This window comes from Rutilus rutilus (genome assembly GCF_951802725.1).
Source record: "Rutilus rutilus genome assembly, chromosome: 10".
Taxonomy (NCBI): Eukaryota; Metazoa; Chordata; class Actinopteri; order Cypriniformes; family Leuciscidae; genus Rutilus; species Rutilus rutilus.
Genome location: NC_140215.1, coordinates 14,820,292 through 14,839,784, shown reverse-complemented (window position 1 = coordinate 14,839,784; position 19,493 = coordinate 14,820,292). Strand labels below are relative to the sequence as shown.

General features: G+C 39.9%; 1 protein-coding gene across 2 annotated transcripts in view; it reads left to right on the top strand.

The window, feature by feature from the left end:
- The first annotated feature begins 443 nt into the window (after nt 1–443).
- The window catches only part of clybl (citrate lyase beta like), a 73,913-nt gene continuing 54,863 nt past the window's right edge, over nt 444–19,493 (top strand). Inside the window, exon 1 of one of the 2 annotated variants that reach the window (XM_084421732.1) lies at nt 444–527. In XM_084421732.1, the coding sequence (XP_084277858.1) occupies nt 481–527 (47 nt within the window). In that variant the 5' untranslated portion in view covers nt 444–480. Of the gene's footprint in view, nt 528–11,935; nt 12,223–19,493 lie in introns of those variants that run through there. The other variant, XM_084421733.1, reaches the window with a different exon arrangement.

Here is a 19,493-nt window from a genome sequence, read left to right as displayed (position 1 = left end):
ACCACACTGTAAATGGAAGCTCAGTTTAATGCATTGCATTGTGGTATAATCCCACACATTGTGTTCTGGTTGAATGCTGTGCATTATTGGCAAATGTAGTAGGTCATGCAGATATTTTATTTACCATAATGTGCACTGCATATTGCAGCAATAATATAAGTAGTATGGCAGTATTTCCTGAACATTGTCCCAAACATACATTAACGTCTAGTAGTCTAGTCATGATGAAATAGATCACATTAAAAGGTGGAAAAAATAAATATAAAAGTCTGAGTAAATATTAAACAAGAAAAAGAAAAAAGAACATTCATATGGATGTTTATTATTTACTAGAATACATGCATTTGCCTGCCACTTTAAATCAGAAAAGGGCGGTTCTTCATGGTCACCCATTTTTCTCTGGCCAATCAAAAGTCAGTACTCTTACACATGGCGACGCAGGTAGCCAATAGGAATACCTCATGTGAGGAAGCTGAAGACATGGCGCTGCGCTTAGGACGTGCTGCTTACAGAAGAGAATCTGTGTTGTAAGTTTAAACCTACTGGAGATTTTTCTCCTCTTTACATTATACGTTGTGTGTAAATGACACTGCTCGGTTTTAAGGTGCATTAGTAATGAAAAGGCGTCCCATATAAACAAGCGAAGAAAAGTGACATGACAAAAAGTCCTATTTTATGAGTATGACATTGACACATTTTTGGATGCTTTCTTTGACAAGAATAACAGTTTGTCTGTTTCTTTCTGATTAATTGTTTCTGCCACTAAACGCCTAACGTTACGTTGCCTTAAAATCGAAGTTAATAATCCTCCATGTGTCTCGTTTGCTGTCTTACCAGATATGTGAATTGTTGTCCAAAACTATTGGTCAATCGTACCTCCTGTTTCCTAATCAGACATGCAGAATGGAATCATCCGTTTCGAATAGTATGAAATATTGTTTTGAGTTGAAATTATTCTATATCTGTGTAAGAAGAAATAGACAGTAAGGTGTCGAGTAGCGCTATAGCTTGCTGATACACCTGTCATCTGTTTGCGATTCAGATAGGCTGCCTGTAAATTATCCCGTTTAATACACGACTATTTAAAATAATAGATAAATACATAGACATGACATACTGATACTACACACCTGACCGTGCCTTCATTGCAATTTACATTCAAACTGTTTTAAGTCTCTCATTGTAATAAAAAAAAGAAATGAAAAACGAGGATGCATGAAATGTATTAATATTTATAATGTTACAAACGATTTCTATTTCAAATAAATGCTGTTCTTTTGAGATTTCAATTCATCAAAGTAAAAATAAAAAATAAATTTATCATAGTTTCCACAAAAATATTAAGCAGCACAACTGTTTTCAACATTGATAATAATAAGAAATGTTTCTTGAGCAGCAAATCAGCTATTAGAATCATTTCTGAAGGATCATGTGACACTGACTAGTAAAGGCTGCTGAAAATTCAGCTTTGCATCACAGGAATAAATTACATAAATAATACATTACAGGAATAAATTACAAAAATATATCAAAACATTGTTGTTCGTCACTGTTTTTACTGTATTTCTGATCAAATAAATGCAGCGTTGGTAAGCATAAGAGACTTCTTTCACAAACATTACAAAAAAAATCTTACAGACATAAAGATATATGTAATATTACACAGCTCTCTCTTTATATATACTGTACTTAAAATATTGAATTATTCTATAACTTTTTGTATTCATTTAAATCTTTATTGGAGTTGTCTGTGGTTAAGTTTAAAGAACGTGCAGCATTATTATCGATGAATGCATTTATTTATTTTGTTGTAAGACACTTTTCAACATGAATAAAGTCCCAGTTTTGACTAGATAAATCTCTGAAAATGAAAAAAAGACCATGCTTAAATGTTATTTTGATAGAGTGTGTTCGCCATTCTTCAGACATGACGAATCAATGACTATTAAATTGCATTACATTTTCTATGCTTAAGAATAAAAAACATGTACGACAAGCTTGTCTTTTCCATAGGTATTTTAAACAACCAGTCAAAATCACTAAAGCAAATTAGTACTGTAATTCTACATGGTACATCTGTGTCTAATTCCTCTTGAGAGACTTTAATGAGGGACTTCAAACAGTTTAAATGTCAATTACAAAGAAGGCATGGTTTTAAGGTCCCAGTAATCTGTCCATATTGGGCATTGGTCATCAGGACATGGTGCCAGGTGGCTGTAATTCATAGCAGATGAATTTCCAGAGGCGCTCCACTGATGGGCCAGCTAATGTACAGTGTGAACTGTGACTGTCACGCCAGGGTTTGTCATATTTGCAGTTAGTATGTGAATATGTGGTGCGTCCAATGACAGTTTCGGTGCCTGAGGTCATCCAGGAGGATGTGTTTAACTCCGTTAATTAAACCAGCAGTTCATGTTTGTTATCCCTTGAAGACAAATCCATTTGTTCAGCTTCTCTAAAGGAATGCATTTCTCACACATTCGCTGTTAAATTAGTTTGCCTGAGCACACATACAGAGGTCCTGGATTATCATCAGCTTCCCATTTGTTTAATAACTGTGAGCTGATGTGAGTGTTTTTTTTTTCCCTCCTTCCACAAAAGCCACAAAGCAAACTGAGTTGGCTTGGAAGGAAATTTGAACACATGGCTAAATGCACGGGCTGGACCCAATTCCGAGGGCCGTGAGCGGAATGTGTGTGTGTGTGTGTGTGTGTGTGTGTGTGTGCATGTTTTATGGAGAGCCGAGAGCCACTGGCTTGGAAGCAGACTGGTATATGTCACAAACACCCTCATGTCAAAGATGCAACAGCATCCCAGAGGAAACATGGATTGACGCTATGAACTCGACAAGTGATGAAAGTAGCCTAGAGCTTGTCAATTACACTTCCCGAGCCTGGACCCTATAAGTTAATGGGCAGCTTCCCCTTTTGAGGCCTGCCAAGGCTTTATAGTACTGGTTATAGAACCATGAAGTGTAATGTGCTACTATAACTTTTTCAATTAAGAGCAACTGTGCAAATGCCCTCGGATACCTGGAAGCACTGGAAAGCGATTTTAGAGGGTTTTGTTAGCATAAATCAAAGGTGGCGTTCTAGATGCCTTCATTTAGGAAACGTTTTTAATGAACTTCTCTTCGGGATCCAAACTTGATGGATTTTTGCTTCTATAATAAGATTTTCACTTTTATTAAATGCTAAATGCCATACCCTAAAATATCCCACTGTGCCCATCGCCATCAAGTTAATTGTTCATATTATTTGCTTTTAAACTACTGGATCAAATATACGTCTTTGTCCCGAGTTAGAATTTTATATCAACTGCGTTGGCAGCGCATGAAAGGGATAAATTAGGGTTGTTGTTGTTTCCTGTTCTAATATTCCTTGTGTGTGTGGAAGGACTGTGACATTTCCGAACAAAGTCAACAGGACAGGACAGATCATTTTAAATGTTCAAAGACGTCGGTCCCCCCTCATCTGGTGCCTTTTAGTGTAGGTGCAGCCTTTGGCATCCCATAGAAAAATAAATGAGTGCTGAGTAAATAGTGATGTGTTGACAACTCATTTCCACATTGATTGGTGCCGGTAACAGGAGCAGAGGTGTGTGGCCTTAATCCAATTACGAAAGAAAACCAGAGCCACACTGTAACGAAATTCTGCCTATACAGAGGTCCCAGTAACCGAAATGTGGGTTAACCGGCTGACCCAGTGTGATCAAAGCAAGCCTGAGGTTGTTTTAGTGTGGAATAAGTATAAGCTGTATTTATTTATGCCGCTCCCTCATAAAGCGTGTGAGGTTGTGAGACGTGTTTATTTGTCTCTGCACTTCACGTAACCAGAAAAAAACAGATATCGGTATTGCGTCCGTCTTGCTCTCGCATTTCAGATCAGTGCGTCAATATATCGGTCTATTACCTGTTGTTGACCCCCCTAAATTGGGCCTTTGAAATTTGTTACAGAGCATTAACTTAACACATGTTCTGGGGGAAAACAAAGGGGAGGTAACAGGATTGGGAGCCAGCTGAGTAAACTGAATGTTAGAGGGATGGCAGTTCGGAGCAGCGTTCTTGTCCCGGAGGTAACTGAGAAGGCCCATACGGCCAACAGATGGAGATTTGTGCTCTGAGTCCCCACCGACCCAAACAAGTGCCTCTGCTCTTGCATTAAACGCTTTGATCAACGGAGGGTCTCGGCCAGAGAGCGGCTCCTCAGATAGGCCGTGGACTCGCATCTGTATAAACATGGCCTTTCAGGAATGTGTGAACAATGCAACAATAGAATCTTGTTCTTGAGCCAGACCCCTGGACTCGTGCGGTTCACCGATCGAGCTTGTGCTCGGATTGAATTAACAGTTTTGGGAATATTCACTGTTTTCAGACATAACAGCGATGGGATGTTGAAACTTTGCCTTTGATTCACACGAGTTTAAACGTGTGAGTGGCAAGAAAATGATGAGAGACCATAGAGCCAGTGTGCTACAATTTAAATTCGTTTGACTTGGATACATAATTAACAGTAATATGAATGCGTTTTCTCCCAATTAATAAAAAAAAAGTGCTTAACTGTTATGACTAATGTTACACAGCTCTTAAAATAGAGGTAATGTTTATAAGGAAACACAAAGGTGTTACATCTGATGGCTGTTTTTGATTAACACGCTTTGCTGTGTGCGTGACTAAACCGAACAGAACAATTATTTGAAACCGTTTACGGAGAGTCCACTGAGTCACTGCTTGCATCAGGTGAACTGGCTGCAGTGTGAGGTGTGTGCGTTGGCTTGCATGATCTCCTGCCACAGCGTCTGCCACGCTTAGTTCATCACACTCCAGGCAGAGCTCTGGAGAGACACCTGGACTGGGAGAGCCAAGCTGTGCCAAGATCTACCGTAATCAACATGCATTTTCTGTCTTATACATCATAATTGTCAACTTTAGTGCTGAGTTTATGGAAGGCAGCTGAAGGAATTTTTGTAGTGATTTAGATGCTCAGGTTTGTGGAAGCAGTTCTCTCTCAGTCCCCATGGTGTCAGTGTTTGCAACGTTTGATTACTGCCCTTTGGTCACGCACCAGGTAGGCAGTGCAGGCCCTGCAAGTCAATGAAAAGATTCAGGTTCCTATTTTATTGACAAGAATACACTTGTATTCTTTACTTGTTTTTGTTTCTGAGTATATGTTTTTTTTGTTGAATTGTTGTTATATCATTTATTATTAGAAATTATATAGCATTTATAGCAATAGCCTATTAATAAAAACATGTTAGGTTAATATTTGGAAATAGCATTAACATTATAATTAATAAAAAAGTATACAATTTAGAATAGTAATATGCATTTGTACAATGCATTATACAATAAAATGTTATATATATTTAATTTTATTACTACATCTAAAAAAAAACATTATTATAAAATATACCCATTGTGTGTAGGCTATAGGCTATGTAGGCTACGCACAGTGTGATTTCAGTGAATCTAATTTAATATTGTTGATTTATTATTTTGAGGGTAATAAGCGCTAGTCTTGTCCTACAAATATATTGTTTTAGTATAAAGTACAACCATACAACTACTGTCCCTCCCCAAATATACATCATATATTTGAATAAGTGCGTGACTGACATATGCCAAACCTAAATCTACTCTCTCTCCACCTAAATCACTAGAGGCAGTTTATTTTATGTAGAAACACGGATCTTAAGTTCTAATTTAAAGGCCAGAGCAAACAGCACTTACAGTGAAATTAGTCTCCGGCGATGAAGCGTGCAATGAAATCATATCCATCCCTTTTTTAATGACTGAATGAAATATTAAAAGAACATAAGCAATAAGAGGAGAAATAATAATAGGAGCAGATTTCCCATGGTGCAGCACATGGAAATGGGGAGATAGGAGCCCTGAGGTTGGGCCGGGCTCCTTCTCTCTGTGTCTGTGAGGCTCCACCAAGCCAGCCAACGTTCCACCGTTTCTCATTAGCTTTGGAAATGAGCACGTCGTGGTTCAGGCTGCGCAGCAGGAGGTTCGAGCCCTACATTCGACAGTGTTTGGAAGATAGGTGGCGCTGGGGATCCTAAATATCGCCTGGCTTGACCGGCCTTATAGCTTGGATTTTAGAACAGTGTTTGTAGCTTATTTACAACCCGGGCAAGCTGTATACTCTGACAGCGTTTCAAAGTGCTTTGGACTTTTAAAACACCAGTTGTAGTTTCTATAAATGCTTTTGTAATTTTTCCATATTGGTTTAAGGCTCTTTTCCCACTGTGTTGGATGAATTATTGCAATCCCAAATTGAGCGTTTGGCTTATGTTGCTAGGAAGTTTGTTTATGGATTTGAATAAGTGATTAAATGTTAATTTTATAGTAACTGTTAAATGTCAAATTTAGGTTATTGGACTTCTCTTTTCATAACAGGCTTTTAATAGCTCTGGATTTGTGTTTTGTGGAGAACAAAGCTCCCGAGTCCTGCCTGTGAATTTCTTTCTTTTTTTTTTTCCTCAGGGAATCGTGTCTATTTTACACTGTTTTATCATACGAAAGTAACATAGCTGTTGTCAGATTCACAGAAATACTGTTCTGCCAAAATGTCTATATAAACGTGCATAGTGTTGCTTAAATGGACAAAATAAATTATTCTGAATTGTCTGTAATTGTCAGTACGGTTTGTAGGTAAAAAAAAAAAACACATAATTTTTCTAATCCAATATGATTTTGTCAAACAAAATCAAACTAAAAGCTTATTTAAGCACTTTTATTAAAGTACCCCTGCCTGTTTAAATGAGCAGATTAGTAAAAAAAAAACTATTTGCTATGAATGCAATACTGTCTCTCCAATTTGATTTTCAAGGTTTGGCTGAAACTGATTTTTTTTTCAGGTATTCACACGTCTGTGGGATTTGGAGAGAGTTAATCAGTTTTCTCTTCTTTCAGCAGACATGTGTTAGGAGAATGACAAACCTGAAAAAAACCTACTAATTATGGATATCACCCCTGCAATTATTACACCTTACTTCCTCTTTCCTATTGCTACTCCTGTACTCGTGTGTCATTTAGAAAGTACAGGCTAGAGGCTAGAAAGTAGTTTGTCCCAATGTCAGAAGCTATGTACTTAAGATGCTTATGTTCAGCACAGAGAATTTGTACCGGCTAGGAATGTGCAAAATAACGTATTTTTAAAGATGTTTAAACAGCTAGTTCACCATTAGAAAGAAGCCCTGTATAATTAGGCCGGCCAGCTTCACCTTATCTTCATCGAATGCATTTTTATATGCAAGACCTGGAACAGAAAGTGTCTTGTTCTTAAAAGTTGGACTGTTTTTTAAATTGAAACCGCATCTTAAAAAAAAAGGTGCAAGATATAGGGGTGAAATTGAATTCAATAAGGGTTGTCACAATTTAAGTAGTCTGTACCAATACCAGTAAAATGTCATGGTTTTTCCAATTTCGGTACCATAAAGCTATTGTAACTGTTGTAATTTTACTATTTGAAAACAATTAAATTAAATTAGTTGATTATTAATAATAATAATGAGTAAATAACACATTACAACATTAGGATGTATCCTTCAAATATTGTTACATTAAGTAAGCATTGCATTAAAAAGATGAAAAACAAAGAAACACATTACAGGTCAGGTCAGGTACAGAACAAGTGCAGGTCTATTGCACTTACACTGCAGACTTGGTTGTTACTAATGAAACTTGTACTTTTATTCAAATTATAAATGGGTGATATAAGCGAGCAACGATTGGGATCTTTATAATCAATGAAGCTGATATCACTTCAGTTCAGCCACAGCGCAAGCTCTCTAAGTGAAAACTCATTATATTCTACACAATGAATCTTTTATACACTTTATACTTTGTTGGTTATTACTAAATGATTTACGAGTGCGCACACTCAAGCTAATCCGAACAATACACGTTACAGGTACAAACTCTGCTGTATTGAGCTGATTCTGACTATCAAATGCCTCTGATTGGCTATTGCATTTACACGCTCAACAAAAATGACAGTGATTGGCTACAATGCTCAATAGGGCTGTGTATTGGCAAGAATCTGGCGATACGATACGTATCACGATACATGGGTCACGATTCAATATATTGCAATATATTTCGATACTGTGCATTAGGCGATATATTGGGATTTTTTTAAAGTAGGACTATAATTTTAGAAAAAATTATATAAAAAAAAAGACATGATGTGCATAAAAGTCAAAGAAGTTTACTTTAGGTTAACAATTCAGTTCACAGAAAATCAGACTGCCAGTTTGGTATTGTGGTTCACAGGTTCTTAGTGAGCAAATTTGTATATTTCTCAAGTAGGCCATAATAAAAGAAAATACATAGCCCCTGTCACAATACAAAACAACAACGTGAACTGGACGAAAATGAATGAAAGTGAACAAAATGAATGTGTCATATAGGCCTATTGAAATCAAGTTTTTATGTGATAAAAGATTTTAAAAGAACTGGACGCGCGAATGAGGCAAATTAACGTCTGCCGCGCTAAACGCCTCATTCGCGCCACAGGACCTCCAGACGCGCGTAAACGCGTCTTTGCATTAACTTAACATTGAAATCACTCGCGCCAGACACTCTATTCGCGTTTGGTGTGAACGCAGCTTCATGGTGCGCGTCCACTACAGTGGCAAAACTACGCTCGGTGCCGCTGGCAACGCTGTAACGTCTCCGCTTTGGGGTGTGTCTGTTACGAGTGTGTTTGTTTTTTTCAACACACGGACAGTATAATCATCATGCACGCGATTACATTTAGAAATAGACAAGCTTTGTTTCCAAATGCACCAAGCAAAGATCCTTTCAATTTTATAAACCCAGCCAATATAATAACAATAAACACATCCAAAATAAAATCTTTAACAAATATAAACAACTGCAAAGCATCTAATTTGTAAACAAAATGATTTACGCACTAAATCCATCATAAACTGCCGACTGCGTTTTTAGCTTGATATTTGCATAAAGTCGAGAACCTTTTGACGCTCTCAGTCGCTCTCAACGCTTTCTCCGGTCCTGCACTGCTGAGCGTGAAGCTCGACTTCCATGGAATGAATTGAAAACGCTTGCTCCGCTCGCTCCGTGCCAGTGGACACGCACCGTTCGGCGAGCCTTTTAAACAACATAAACGTGAACCACCGTCTTACCATGAATATTTTTGGACGTAAAAAAAAAAAAAAAAAAAAAATCGATATTGCGTTTTTGAAAATCGATACAGTATTGCAAAATAAAATATCGCGATACTCATGTGTATCGATTTTTTCTTACACCCCTAATGCTCAAGGCTGCAAAAACGTGTTGTAAATAGAAATGTTTGACGCTCACACAAATACAGATGGAGCGTTTGAAAACTGCCGCCTATCAGCGGGTACCGGATTGACCCGGTACTTACTCAGTACTACAGAAACTGTAGGCTAGTTCTGCAGAAAGCCAGGTATCATTATGTTGTTGTTTTTTTATTTTAGTATTGACTTGGTACCGAAGTACCGGTACTTTTAACAACCGACCTAGCAAAATAAGTTAACCTAAACACGACCTATTCATATTGTCAGTTTTTGGGATTGACAACCACATTTACTTACAGGTCTGAGTCTCGAAATGTTCCATTTGCACAGCAACTTACAATGTCTGTATGAATATGCAATGGGAGTCATGCACGTATTCTCTTACCAGCAACCATAGCCACAGTGACCAAAGTAATATCAACGAAGGCGACATCCATAAAACGTAAAAATCACTCCAGTCCAATCAAGCCTCGAGTTCATCTGTCAAATCTTTATTAAACGACAGCAGCTTTTATATCTGGGTGGAAAGCGGGGCATTTGAGTTGCACTTAGAACATACTGTAGACGTGTTTGTGCAGCACAGAGCAGCTCTCTCACACTATGATGTGACACAACTAGTTGTCCAGTCCGGTTTCTGTTCTTACAGTGCGAGTTTTTTCGAGAATGCGGTTCTGAGTCCTGAAAATGTACGGGTGTTAGTTTGGTTCTAGAATGCGGTTGTCACTCCCGTAACTGAACTGTGTGTGAACGTAAGCGTATTAAGGACTCTGATACAGGACTGACAACCGTATTCTATTGTTATGTGATTGTGAACGTTGCCCTATAGTAACTAATTGGCCAGTAGAATGTTGGACGACGAGCCAAGCATAATAACCCATCCCTAGGGCCCCAAAAGATTCTTGTACTCTAAAAGCTTTTAGCTTTTTTGAATAGATATCATTACTACTGCTTACTCCACTCTGTCCCCTTCTGCCCTTCCGAAAGCTCTCTAGGTAGAACGCCTGCTCCTGAAATTCTTGTTCCATGTATCCTGTCCTTTTCCCAGGGGGGTGAACTGGTACAGCCTTTGGAGGTGGGAGCACGCAGGCAAGCGAGACCGTTTACTTGCGCCTCTTAATGGGGAGCGTGATGGGAGCCTGCTCACATCGCTGGGCCAACACTGCCCTGCTAGTTCTGCAGCTCATTAGAACAAGGCCAAGATCCTGCCACAAACAGGAACTCGACCGAGCCAAAGACTATCCTCCTCACCCCCCCACCTCATCACACTCAAGAGAAAAATCTGTCCTCGTAGGACGCATCTGTACGCATCACTGACCCCCTTAAGATGCTAGTTTCCAGGCTCAGCTGCCTTTGGTACGGTTACAGTTAGTGCCTCCTGACTACATGCAATATTTGTTTGGTTAGTTTTTGTTTGTTTATTGTTTCCAGATGGCAGACCTCAACTTTGCCTGCGTGGCTTTCATGTTCCCAGCGAGCGTTTTATAGTCTTGGCTGGAGTGCTTATCCTGTTTCCTAGACCCTGCTTTATGATGGCACTTTTTTTTTTTTTTACCTTGAAACTGTAACAACTGTCAAAAGCTGTCTGTATTTTTCTACCGTGAAAAGGTGCAGTGTAGCTTTGTTGTGACGCCACAAAGTTTACCCTAAGTTTAAGGGTCAGTTGTGAAGGTAGTGTCTCGTTCTCTGTAATTTAGTTCCGTATTGGGAACCGGTCAAATTCCTTTGTTCGTGGAGGTGCAGTGAAATGTGGTCCTTTTGTTATGAGAAGGACTGATGAGGCTGGAAACCTTTTCCCATGGCTGGATCTGGGCACCGTTAAAGCCACGTCACTTATTTACAGGAATACAGGAGGTCAGTCTCGGCTGTAAACTGGGGGTGGATGACTTGCTCTTCGGATGCGGTTAAAACCAGGGGGGCAGCTCAAACTCAGGGTTCAATACAAGTTGAGCTCAATCAACATGATTGATACAATATGATTGTAAAGCACTATTTAAATGCCTCATTCATTCAACATAATTTTGTAGCATAATGTTGATTAGCATAAGTTAAATTGCAGCACTTGCAATGGAAGAGAATGGGGCCAATTTGGGGGGATTTAAAGGCAGAAATGTTAAGCTGTGTTAATTGCAGTTGTGCTGTCATAGTGACAAAGTTGTAAAATATTAAAATTATATATATATGCCTGTGTATGTATGTATGTATAATATTTTTTTCCACACTGAAATTGTATGTTTGGTGGCCATTCTATTGAAATAGTGATTTTAACATTTACCAATGTTAAACGCCATTCATATCTATTGTAAGTGCCTCACTGAAGCCCAAATTTTTGCTTTTTTTAATAAAATAATAAAATAAAATAATATACAAGGGACAAGTGAAAATAAATTTTTGTGGCAGGGAACATTATGCCACAAATACTGTTGATTTAGCTTAACCCAGAGGAGTCTTGATTACTCTTGCATGCCATTCTGGTTTAGCCACAGTCTCCATAGACTACAGCCTGTTTTGTTGCGACCGTATGTTTGCGTTGCTAAAGTGACTGGAGACCGGTTTCCCGTTGCACGCAGCTGGTGTCAGCACCGAGGCGTCATGGTTACGGTGTGATGACTGTGTCAGGCAGGGCTTAGCTCATGTCAGTCTTAATCACGGGATCATCATGTTGTTAAGGTGCTGAGAAAGCTGTGATACAGTATCGTGTGTAGTAGCTCTGCAACACGGTCTGGCCTGAGGCTGACCCCTGGGATGAGGTGTGACCGTGACGTATAAGCTTTATTTTTTCTCCGGACCTTGTTGTCTGTTTAATCTTTTCCCTGACCGCTCGGCAGCTTGGGTCGGGAGGAGGACAACAACTCTTGGCTGCACTTTTTCTGAACTGAGTTATCATGTCACACGTTTCTTTAAATAGCAGGGAAGCCTCATGCATTTAAGGTGATTAAGGGACGTTAAAGGACAAGAATGTAATGCTAATAGCTTTTTAAGTAGTAGCCTACTCACAGTACACTGTAGTTAATGCATGTTAAGTCTTTGATTAGATTGTTTTTGATTAAATGCTGTTCATTACACTAACCTGTTTCTGGGACACTAGGGTGTGATACAGGAAGTCCTTGACGACTGGCCTTTTTTTCAATTTTGCAGTGGTTGAACACTAAATATGAGTGGTTACGTCACACATGGGCACAACAACATATTTTTTAAGGGTAGTGCGAGGCTAAATTTGGCAAAATATTGTTCCACTGTTTTTGCACTCGGAAATCACATAACATGAGTTAAGAAAGGAATTTATGTAGGTTTTCTGAAAAAATCCAATAGAAAGTGCGCTGCGTATTGTGGAGACAAAGATATCTGTCATATACCTGTAGGGGGTGATTGTGGATGCCACGTAATATACCCATCAATCAACACCTGTATGTGATTTGTGACAACCCTTATGTGATCCATATGTTGCATACCCCATTGTTTCACTTTGTCGTCACTGCAGTTCAGAAGGTGGGAGAGGAGTCTACATGGGTTCTAAAAAAAATCCAATATGTAATGTTTTTTGTAGTACATATTGTTTAAAATCCTTAAAAAATGTTCACCTCTTGAACTGATGGCCTTTGGGTCAGAAATATTTAACTCTGTTGGTGACTTGAGAGATGCATGTCTAAGTGAAGGTTTAGGCTAAGTGTAACACAAAACATAGAGGTTCATTTGGGAACTAGTACATGGATCAAACAGTCATTTTCAAACGCTTCGCTTCTGAACTAATTATCACTTAATAGCTGATGTGCCAACAAACAACTAGGCTAATTATTCTCTGATTCTGCTTCCGTGAGAGCACAAAGTGAATTGTTTTAACACCTTTGTAAATGTCCCCAGAAGAGCGTTCTTCATCAGAATCTGCCCCAGCTGCAAAATGATCTAACAGGTGAGGGTGTCTCGGTTCATTTTTGGCTTTTTTGCTGCGATTGAAATAGGCCTACTTGTTTTACCAGAGGAAAAAAAACATTTTTGATTGGCATTGTTTGGTTTATCTGTATCTAAGAACATATGACACAAACTCTTTGTTTGTGGTTACTTCCGAACAAAGAAAAGCAGCCTCGTGAATTTGCCCACGGCATTTGTTTTCTGTGCTCATGTCTGAAAGGGTTGAGGGGGAATGGTTTGTTTAGCTGAAAAGGTCCTCTAAACGGTTTAACCTTCCCGAGCGGCCCAACAAACAGATAGGCTGAAATTGGTGGTGGCATGGCCGGCCTTTTAAAAAAAGCAAAGCCCTTTTATTTGTCTGATCCGCATGGATTTGTATTCAGTCGACACGAAGGGCCATGATTATGAAGACGTGTGAATTACAGACCAGGTCATTTGAAAGTGACGACCTGGGAATGGCACCAAAGCCTTTAGAGGAACAGCCTTTTGAGGCCTTTTCCCTTTAATTCCGGTGCTGGCTAGTCCCCACAAACCCCCCTTAGTCCAGTTGGCACAGCTTTGATCTGTCCGTTTGACAATGAGCCCATCACAAAATTGCAAATTAAGGCAACTGGACGCTAAATATGAAATGGAACAAAATAACATTTGGGGGTCTTTCTTGTGTTTGGAATGGACTGTTTGTGTTCACAATTACTGGAAAAACCTGTTGTGGGGTCACTTTTTGATTGTCGAATTTCTGGTCATCCTTTTGGGGGGGTTTCTGTAACTCTTTTCCAGGGCATTGGATATCATCTCACATGGCTGGTAGTAGAGGTCTGCGGCCACGAGATCCGCGGGGACCCGACGCAACAGAGTGCGGCGCGGGACAAGTTTAAATTGCTGAGTGCATATGCGGGAAGGAAGATACTGAAATGTATGTGGGAAGCAGGAGAATTAAATGACCCATGGGCTCCCGCAAAATATAATTATAACAGCACGCAAAGGCTGTTCTGGACATCTGAAGTGTTGTGTGTGGAAATCGAAAAAATAAATAGCCTATAGACATCAAAACGAGACAGAAACTAACTGAAAAAATCTGCGTAGGCCACTTTTGCGGGCGGGAACGGGACAAAACGTGAACGTTTCGGGCAGGAGCGGGATAAAATAGGATTTTTTTTTTTTTTGCCGGAAGCAGAAAAATCCATCCCACGCAGACCTCTAGCTTGTAGTCAGACCACGGTAACCGTCTCTCAGACACATCGCCATGTCTTTCAGGCCCAGCCGCAGCCATGCGCTACTTCCTACAGGCCTTTGTTTACCCTGCTGGGCCCCAGCTGTTTGGATAGGTGATAGCCGTGCTCCTCACCCTGAGGCCGCCCAAAAACCTGAGTCTGTGCACTGTTGCACCCCAAAACCTAAATAGGCGCATTAGACACAGCACATTAAGGGGCTGCTGGTGTGGAGGTGGGTGCGTGTCCCAGAGGCCCTCGTCTCTCTCCTCCTTCACACCTCGGCCCCTTTGCTCTGTCTGGACAGATCAGGGGCCATGACACTGCGAAAGCTCTAAGCGGGCCTTTGTACTTCGTCCCCCCCATTCTCCCACTTCACACAGTAGCTTCCTGATTTAGATATATCTCCACCAGTGAGAACGGGTGCCCATTGTTCGCTTCTTTTTCTTGTTACACTGTGTTTGATCTGCCATTATGTCAACCGAGAGTCGTCATAATACTGTTTTTGTGTCCCTGTTGACTTTACTTTCCTTGCTAAGCTCCCGTCCCACTGCTTTTGGTGCCAAATGCACAGGCACAGCATTATATGCTGTAAAAATACCCACAATGCCAGTAAGGTCAAATGTAGTATAGCAATATAATTGTATGCCAGATGAACTGGGGTCCATCTAAACGTGAATATTTTTTTATTTTATTTAATTTTTTTATATAAATAATGCTGTATTATGGAGAAAGAATGAAACACACCAATGACCCAGAGGAAAGAAACTTTCACAGTTTGGAGTTCCACTGCATGACTAGAATTAAAATGGTAGAAAACCCTTTAAATACAAAATACAAATATAATCATTGGTATAGACCAGACAAGCTTTTATGGAGATGATAAGGAAGGAGAAAAACTAACATAGAGATAACAAACTGCCCAGTTTATCCCCAGTGACAATTTTCTCCTCTGTAATGAAGTGTATTTCCCTGTGGCTCGCATTGAGCACTCTTATTTTGTGCCGATTCTGATTGGTGTCATAGCTGAGAGAGCGCGAAAGATTGGATCAATAACGTGGGCCCGGGATCAGAAAATGAGGAAACCTGTTCCCAAAATAATGAAAGCAATGATGGTGTCTCTCCACTCGTAATGAACTTTACTACGAGCGTACTTGAGCATGACTTTGTCTCAGAGCAATGCAAATGGAATTGCCCCCTGATGGTTTGGAATGCACCCAGCTGGCCTTTAAAAGGTGATAATTGGAAAATACAGGATACAGCCGTGGTCAGAAAAGGGACTTCTTGTTCGATTGCTTTAACCACTGTGTGTTTGATAAAGGCTACGGCAAGCTTGCTTTGAGCAAGGTTTTTACATTTTCCTTTTTTTATAGGAAGGTCACTTTTTGGTTTATGTTAATTTTACTAAAACATGTAAATTTTGCTGTTACTTATTTTGTATTATTATTTAATTCTATTAGCAGTGTATTTTGGTGGATTGTAGGTGGGTTGAACTTTAAAACTGAAAAAAAAGAAGAAGTTTTTAGTGTTGACATTTTACCATAATTAACCACTTATTATTGGGGGGATAAAAACTTTCTTTTGGTTCAACTTCTTATTGTTTGGTTAGATTTTTCCCAGTCTTACTTAGTTGCATAGAAAGGGTAAACACATGCCCTTGACTTGCCTCCCCTCCTCTCCTCTAGCTTTATTATAGTCCTATAGCAGTGCATAAAGCCAGACAGCATTCCTCTACATCCACGGAAGGAAGTCATGAGGCCTGGGATTTTGGAAAGCTTCTGTCCCTTACAAGTCTAAATTGAAACCAGTTCGCTACTCCTCCTTTAACTCGGGTTAAGGAGGCGCAGACGGACTTCATTAGAGTCACTGCAGTGGTAAGGGCTCAGTTATAATCGGACTCTGACTGTAGCAGTGAAGTTTGATTAGTGTATGTCATTTACGGGGTGATGCAGTTGTGTCTATTTTTGGATTCCTGTCATAGCACAAACAAGAAGATAAATGTTATCAATTGACGCCACATTTAGGCAAGCGGTTTTGAAAATGCCAGCATTATCCAAGCAAAATAGCGTGTGTTCAGTGCCATCCTGCCTGACCTGGGTGTCAATCTGCTGAAGTTTCCATCATTAACACACCTATGTGCCGCCTGGACAGGAAAGCTTCTGAAATATCACATGGAACCTTTTCAAATAATTTCCTCTGAGTCATCAGCCATGCTGTCGGCGGTTATGTCAGCTGGAGGTGAAAAAGTCGGACAGTTTAGGTAAAAGACACTTCGGGCTTTGCAAAATCACCCCAGCCAATGATAAATTATAAAGTCCGTTCACATCCCAAGATGCTGTGCTTTCTCAGCTCGTGTACCTGCTGTAAACGCGTGACGTGTATTTTCCATGTTGATGTGTATCAGGTGGTGAAAATGTTGTCCAGGTGGAGTGGGGAAGGAAGGGTGGTGGTTGGATGCGGTCCACGGCCAAGCTCAACAGCTTCCATTCCTCCCTTTCCACAACCCTCCATTCCTCCCTTTCCACAACCCTCCCTCCCTCCATCGTACTGATTATCCAGACTTTATTCAGCAAGATGTGAGAATTAATTTTGCTGAGCTTATCAGCGAATGAACTGGCTGCCAGGGATGAGGGGTAACTAAACTCATTCAACTAAAATAGCAACTACTAATTTATTTATTTATTTCTCCTGCAACTGCTCAGTTTTTGAAGTTCACTAACAATTTTTCCCAACAAGTAGTTGTGTAGCATGACAAAATGGTTCATCTCAGCCTAAAATTAGTACACTCTAAAAACTGCTGGGTTGTGTTAACCCAATTTTGGGTCAAATATGGTCTCACCCAACGTTGGGTTAAAAATTCAATTTAAAAATGGACAAACCCAGCCGTTGGTTTACATTTTTAATGTAACCAATGCAATTTGTCCATTTTTAAATAGCATTTTTGTCCATTTTTGATTTTGTCCAAAATGCAATTTGTCCATTTTTAAATTGCATTTTTTAACCCAACGTTGGGTGAGACCATATTTGACCCAAAATTGGGTTAACACAACCCAGCAGTTTTTAGAGTGTAGGCCTAATCAAGCTTATTTAAAGTAAGCTACAACCAAGCTAGCCTATAAACATACTGTAGTTAGTGACACTATAAACAACTAACAAAAAGAAGCACATTAAAGATCATAAAGCATCAAATTTATTATAATAAAACGAAATAGAAATAGATATGGCGAAATAGAAGTATTTATTACACATTTAAAAAAAGACGACAATGTAAAATGTGCACAGGGACTTAAATTCGTGATGAAATGGAAAGAGCGACAGATCTTTTCTTCCGCATTGTGACGTACAGCCGATTGAGAAAAAAGTAAGACGGGCCTAGAGAGAGACAGAATTCACGAAAACAGATTTGCAAGCTGTATATGTTATGATTATCAGGGCTTTAACTCAAAGTCTTTGCGGTTACTCTTTTCCCCTGTGTATGCAGGCAGCTTTCTCTACTGCAAAGGAGATTATAATGTTATTCCCTCTGAAGCTGATATACCGAACAAACATTAGACACGAGAAAGACACATTCTCTGTTGCTTTTCTTAATGTTATATCATGACTTGTGCAACGCTGTTCTGCGATACTGGGGTTGCTCTCACGCGTCATACTCCAGGACTCCCTCACCATTGGGGGTCACTCTAAAATGCTTATTGTGAAAAAAGCATTTGTCTTTGCTCAACTGTGGCTTACTTTAAATAAGCTTCATGAAGTATTAGATAACCATCACTACATGCATATTGTAATATTTAGGTTGGGTTTTTTGTATGAATACAGTTGGTATCTTTAAATGAAAAGATGGACCGTCATTTAGTGAAAAACTCAACCCGTTGCACTCTACTTAGCTGTTTGGTGCTAGTGCTAATCTGTTGACTGTCTATTTAAAAGAGTTGTTTGACTGTATGCCTTTCTCCTTAGGATGAAGGGTTGTTTATCCCCCCCTGCCCCCTCTGCTTACACACTGATGTAGGCCTTCTGGATTTACTGCAGCGTTTCTACAGATGCTGTGAAGTTTGCCGTCTGCAGAGTCGAGGCGCCTGCTCTGCCATTTGCATCCACCTGGCAGTTTAGTAAATTCATTAGCCAGAGGCAAGAAAACAAACACGCTGCCCTTTCCACCCTCCCACCTCCACTCTGCCTTTCCACGTTCGCTCTTTTTATTCCCCGCTGCCCTCCGCTCAGCATTTGTATTCCAGATTCCATTAGATTCTGTATGTTAATACTGTATTCAGTGGTTTGGAATGTTGGATTATAGCCGTAGCCTTCAGTCATGTTTCCACTGTCACGCTAATTAAACGAAACCTGGTATTTACTTCCGAGAAACACACAGCAGCATGTCTGTTTAGCATTTAGAGCTGGAATTTCATATCGTAAATGCATTTAAATAAGCCCTCAGTTTTACATATTTTTTTTATCAATATTCATAATAAATGTTTCTGGAGCCGTCTGATGTAACGTTTAACATACCATGCAGACCGCAAGTCTGTGCGGATCATAGCAGTTCTGAGTTGGAGCGATTCCACACAGGGCGCCGCTGGATTCATGACCCCACGATGGGCCAAATATCGTGGCACTGGAACGTACATGCTCCACTTTTCCTCATACGCTGTGCTGGGTGAAAATTTGGCAGTGTTGGTTATCTGGATTTGCTTCCCCACGTGCTAGTGGTTAACCTGAGTGAAAATGTTTAGGTTTTCAGCTGTGCGTTATCACGATAGACCACAATTCAGGCTCAATAATTTGATGTGGTTTGATTGTTCGGTAATACTTGTTAACCGATCATTTTTAAGAGCCTGACGCCAGAACTTCGTTATTTTGCCTGCTTGAAATTGACCGTAAGGACCAAAGGCTACTATTTGAGTGACTAGAATATGGTTCATTTTAATTATTGTCTTCACAAGGTCTTGTGTCTGAGTGGAGGTGGGCGGCCTCAGTGGATTTGGTCACTGTGTTGTGGAGCAGAAGTAGGCTGGGCTTCAGGAAACTCCCTGTAGTGTCAGAAGCAATCGGGTCTAAGCCAGTATTAATTAAAGGATCTGGACTGGG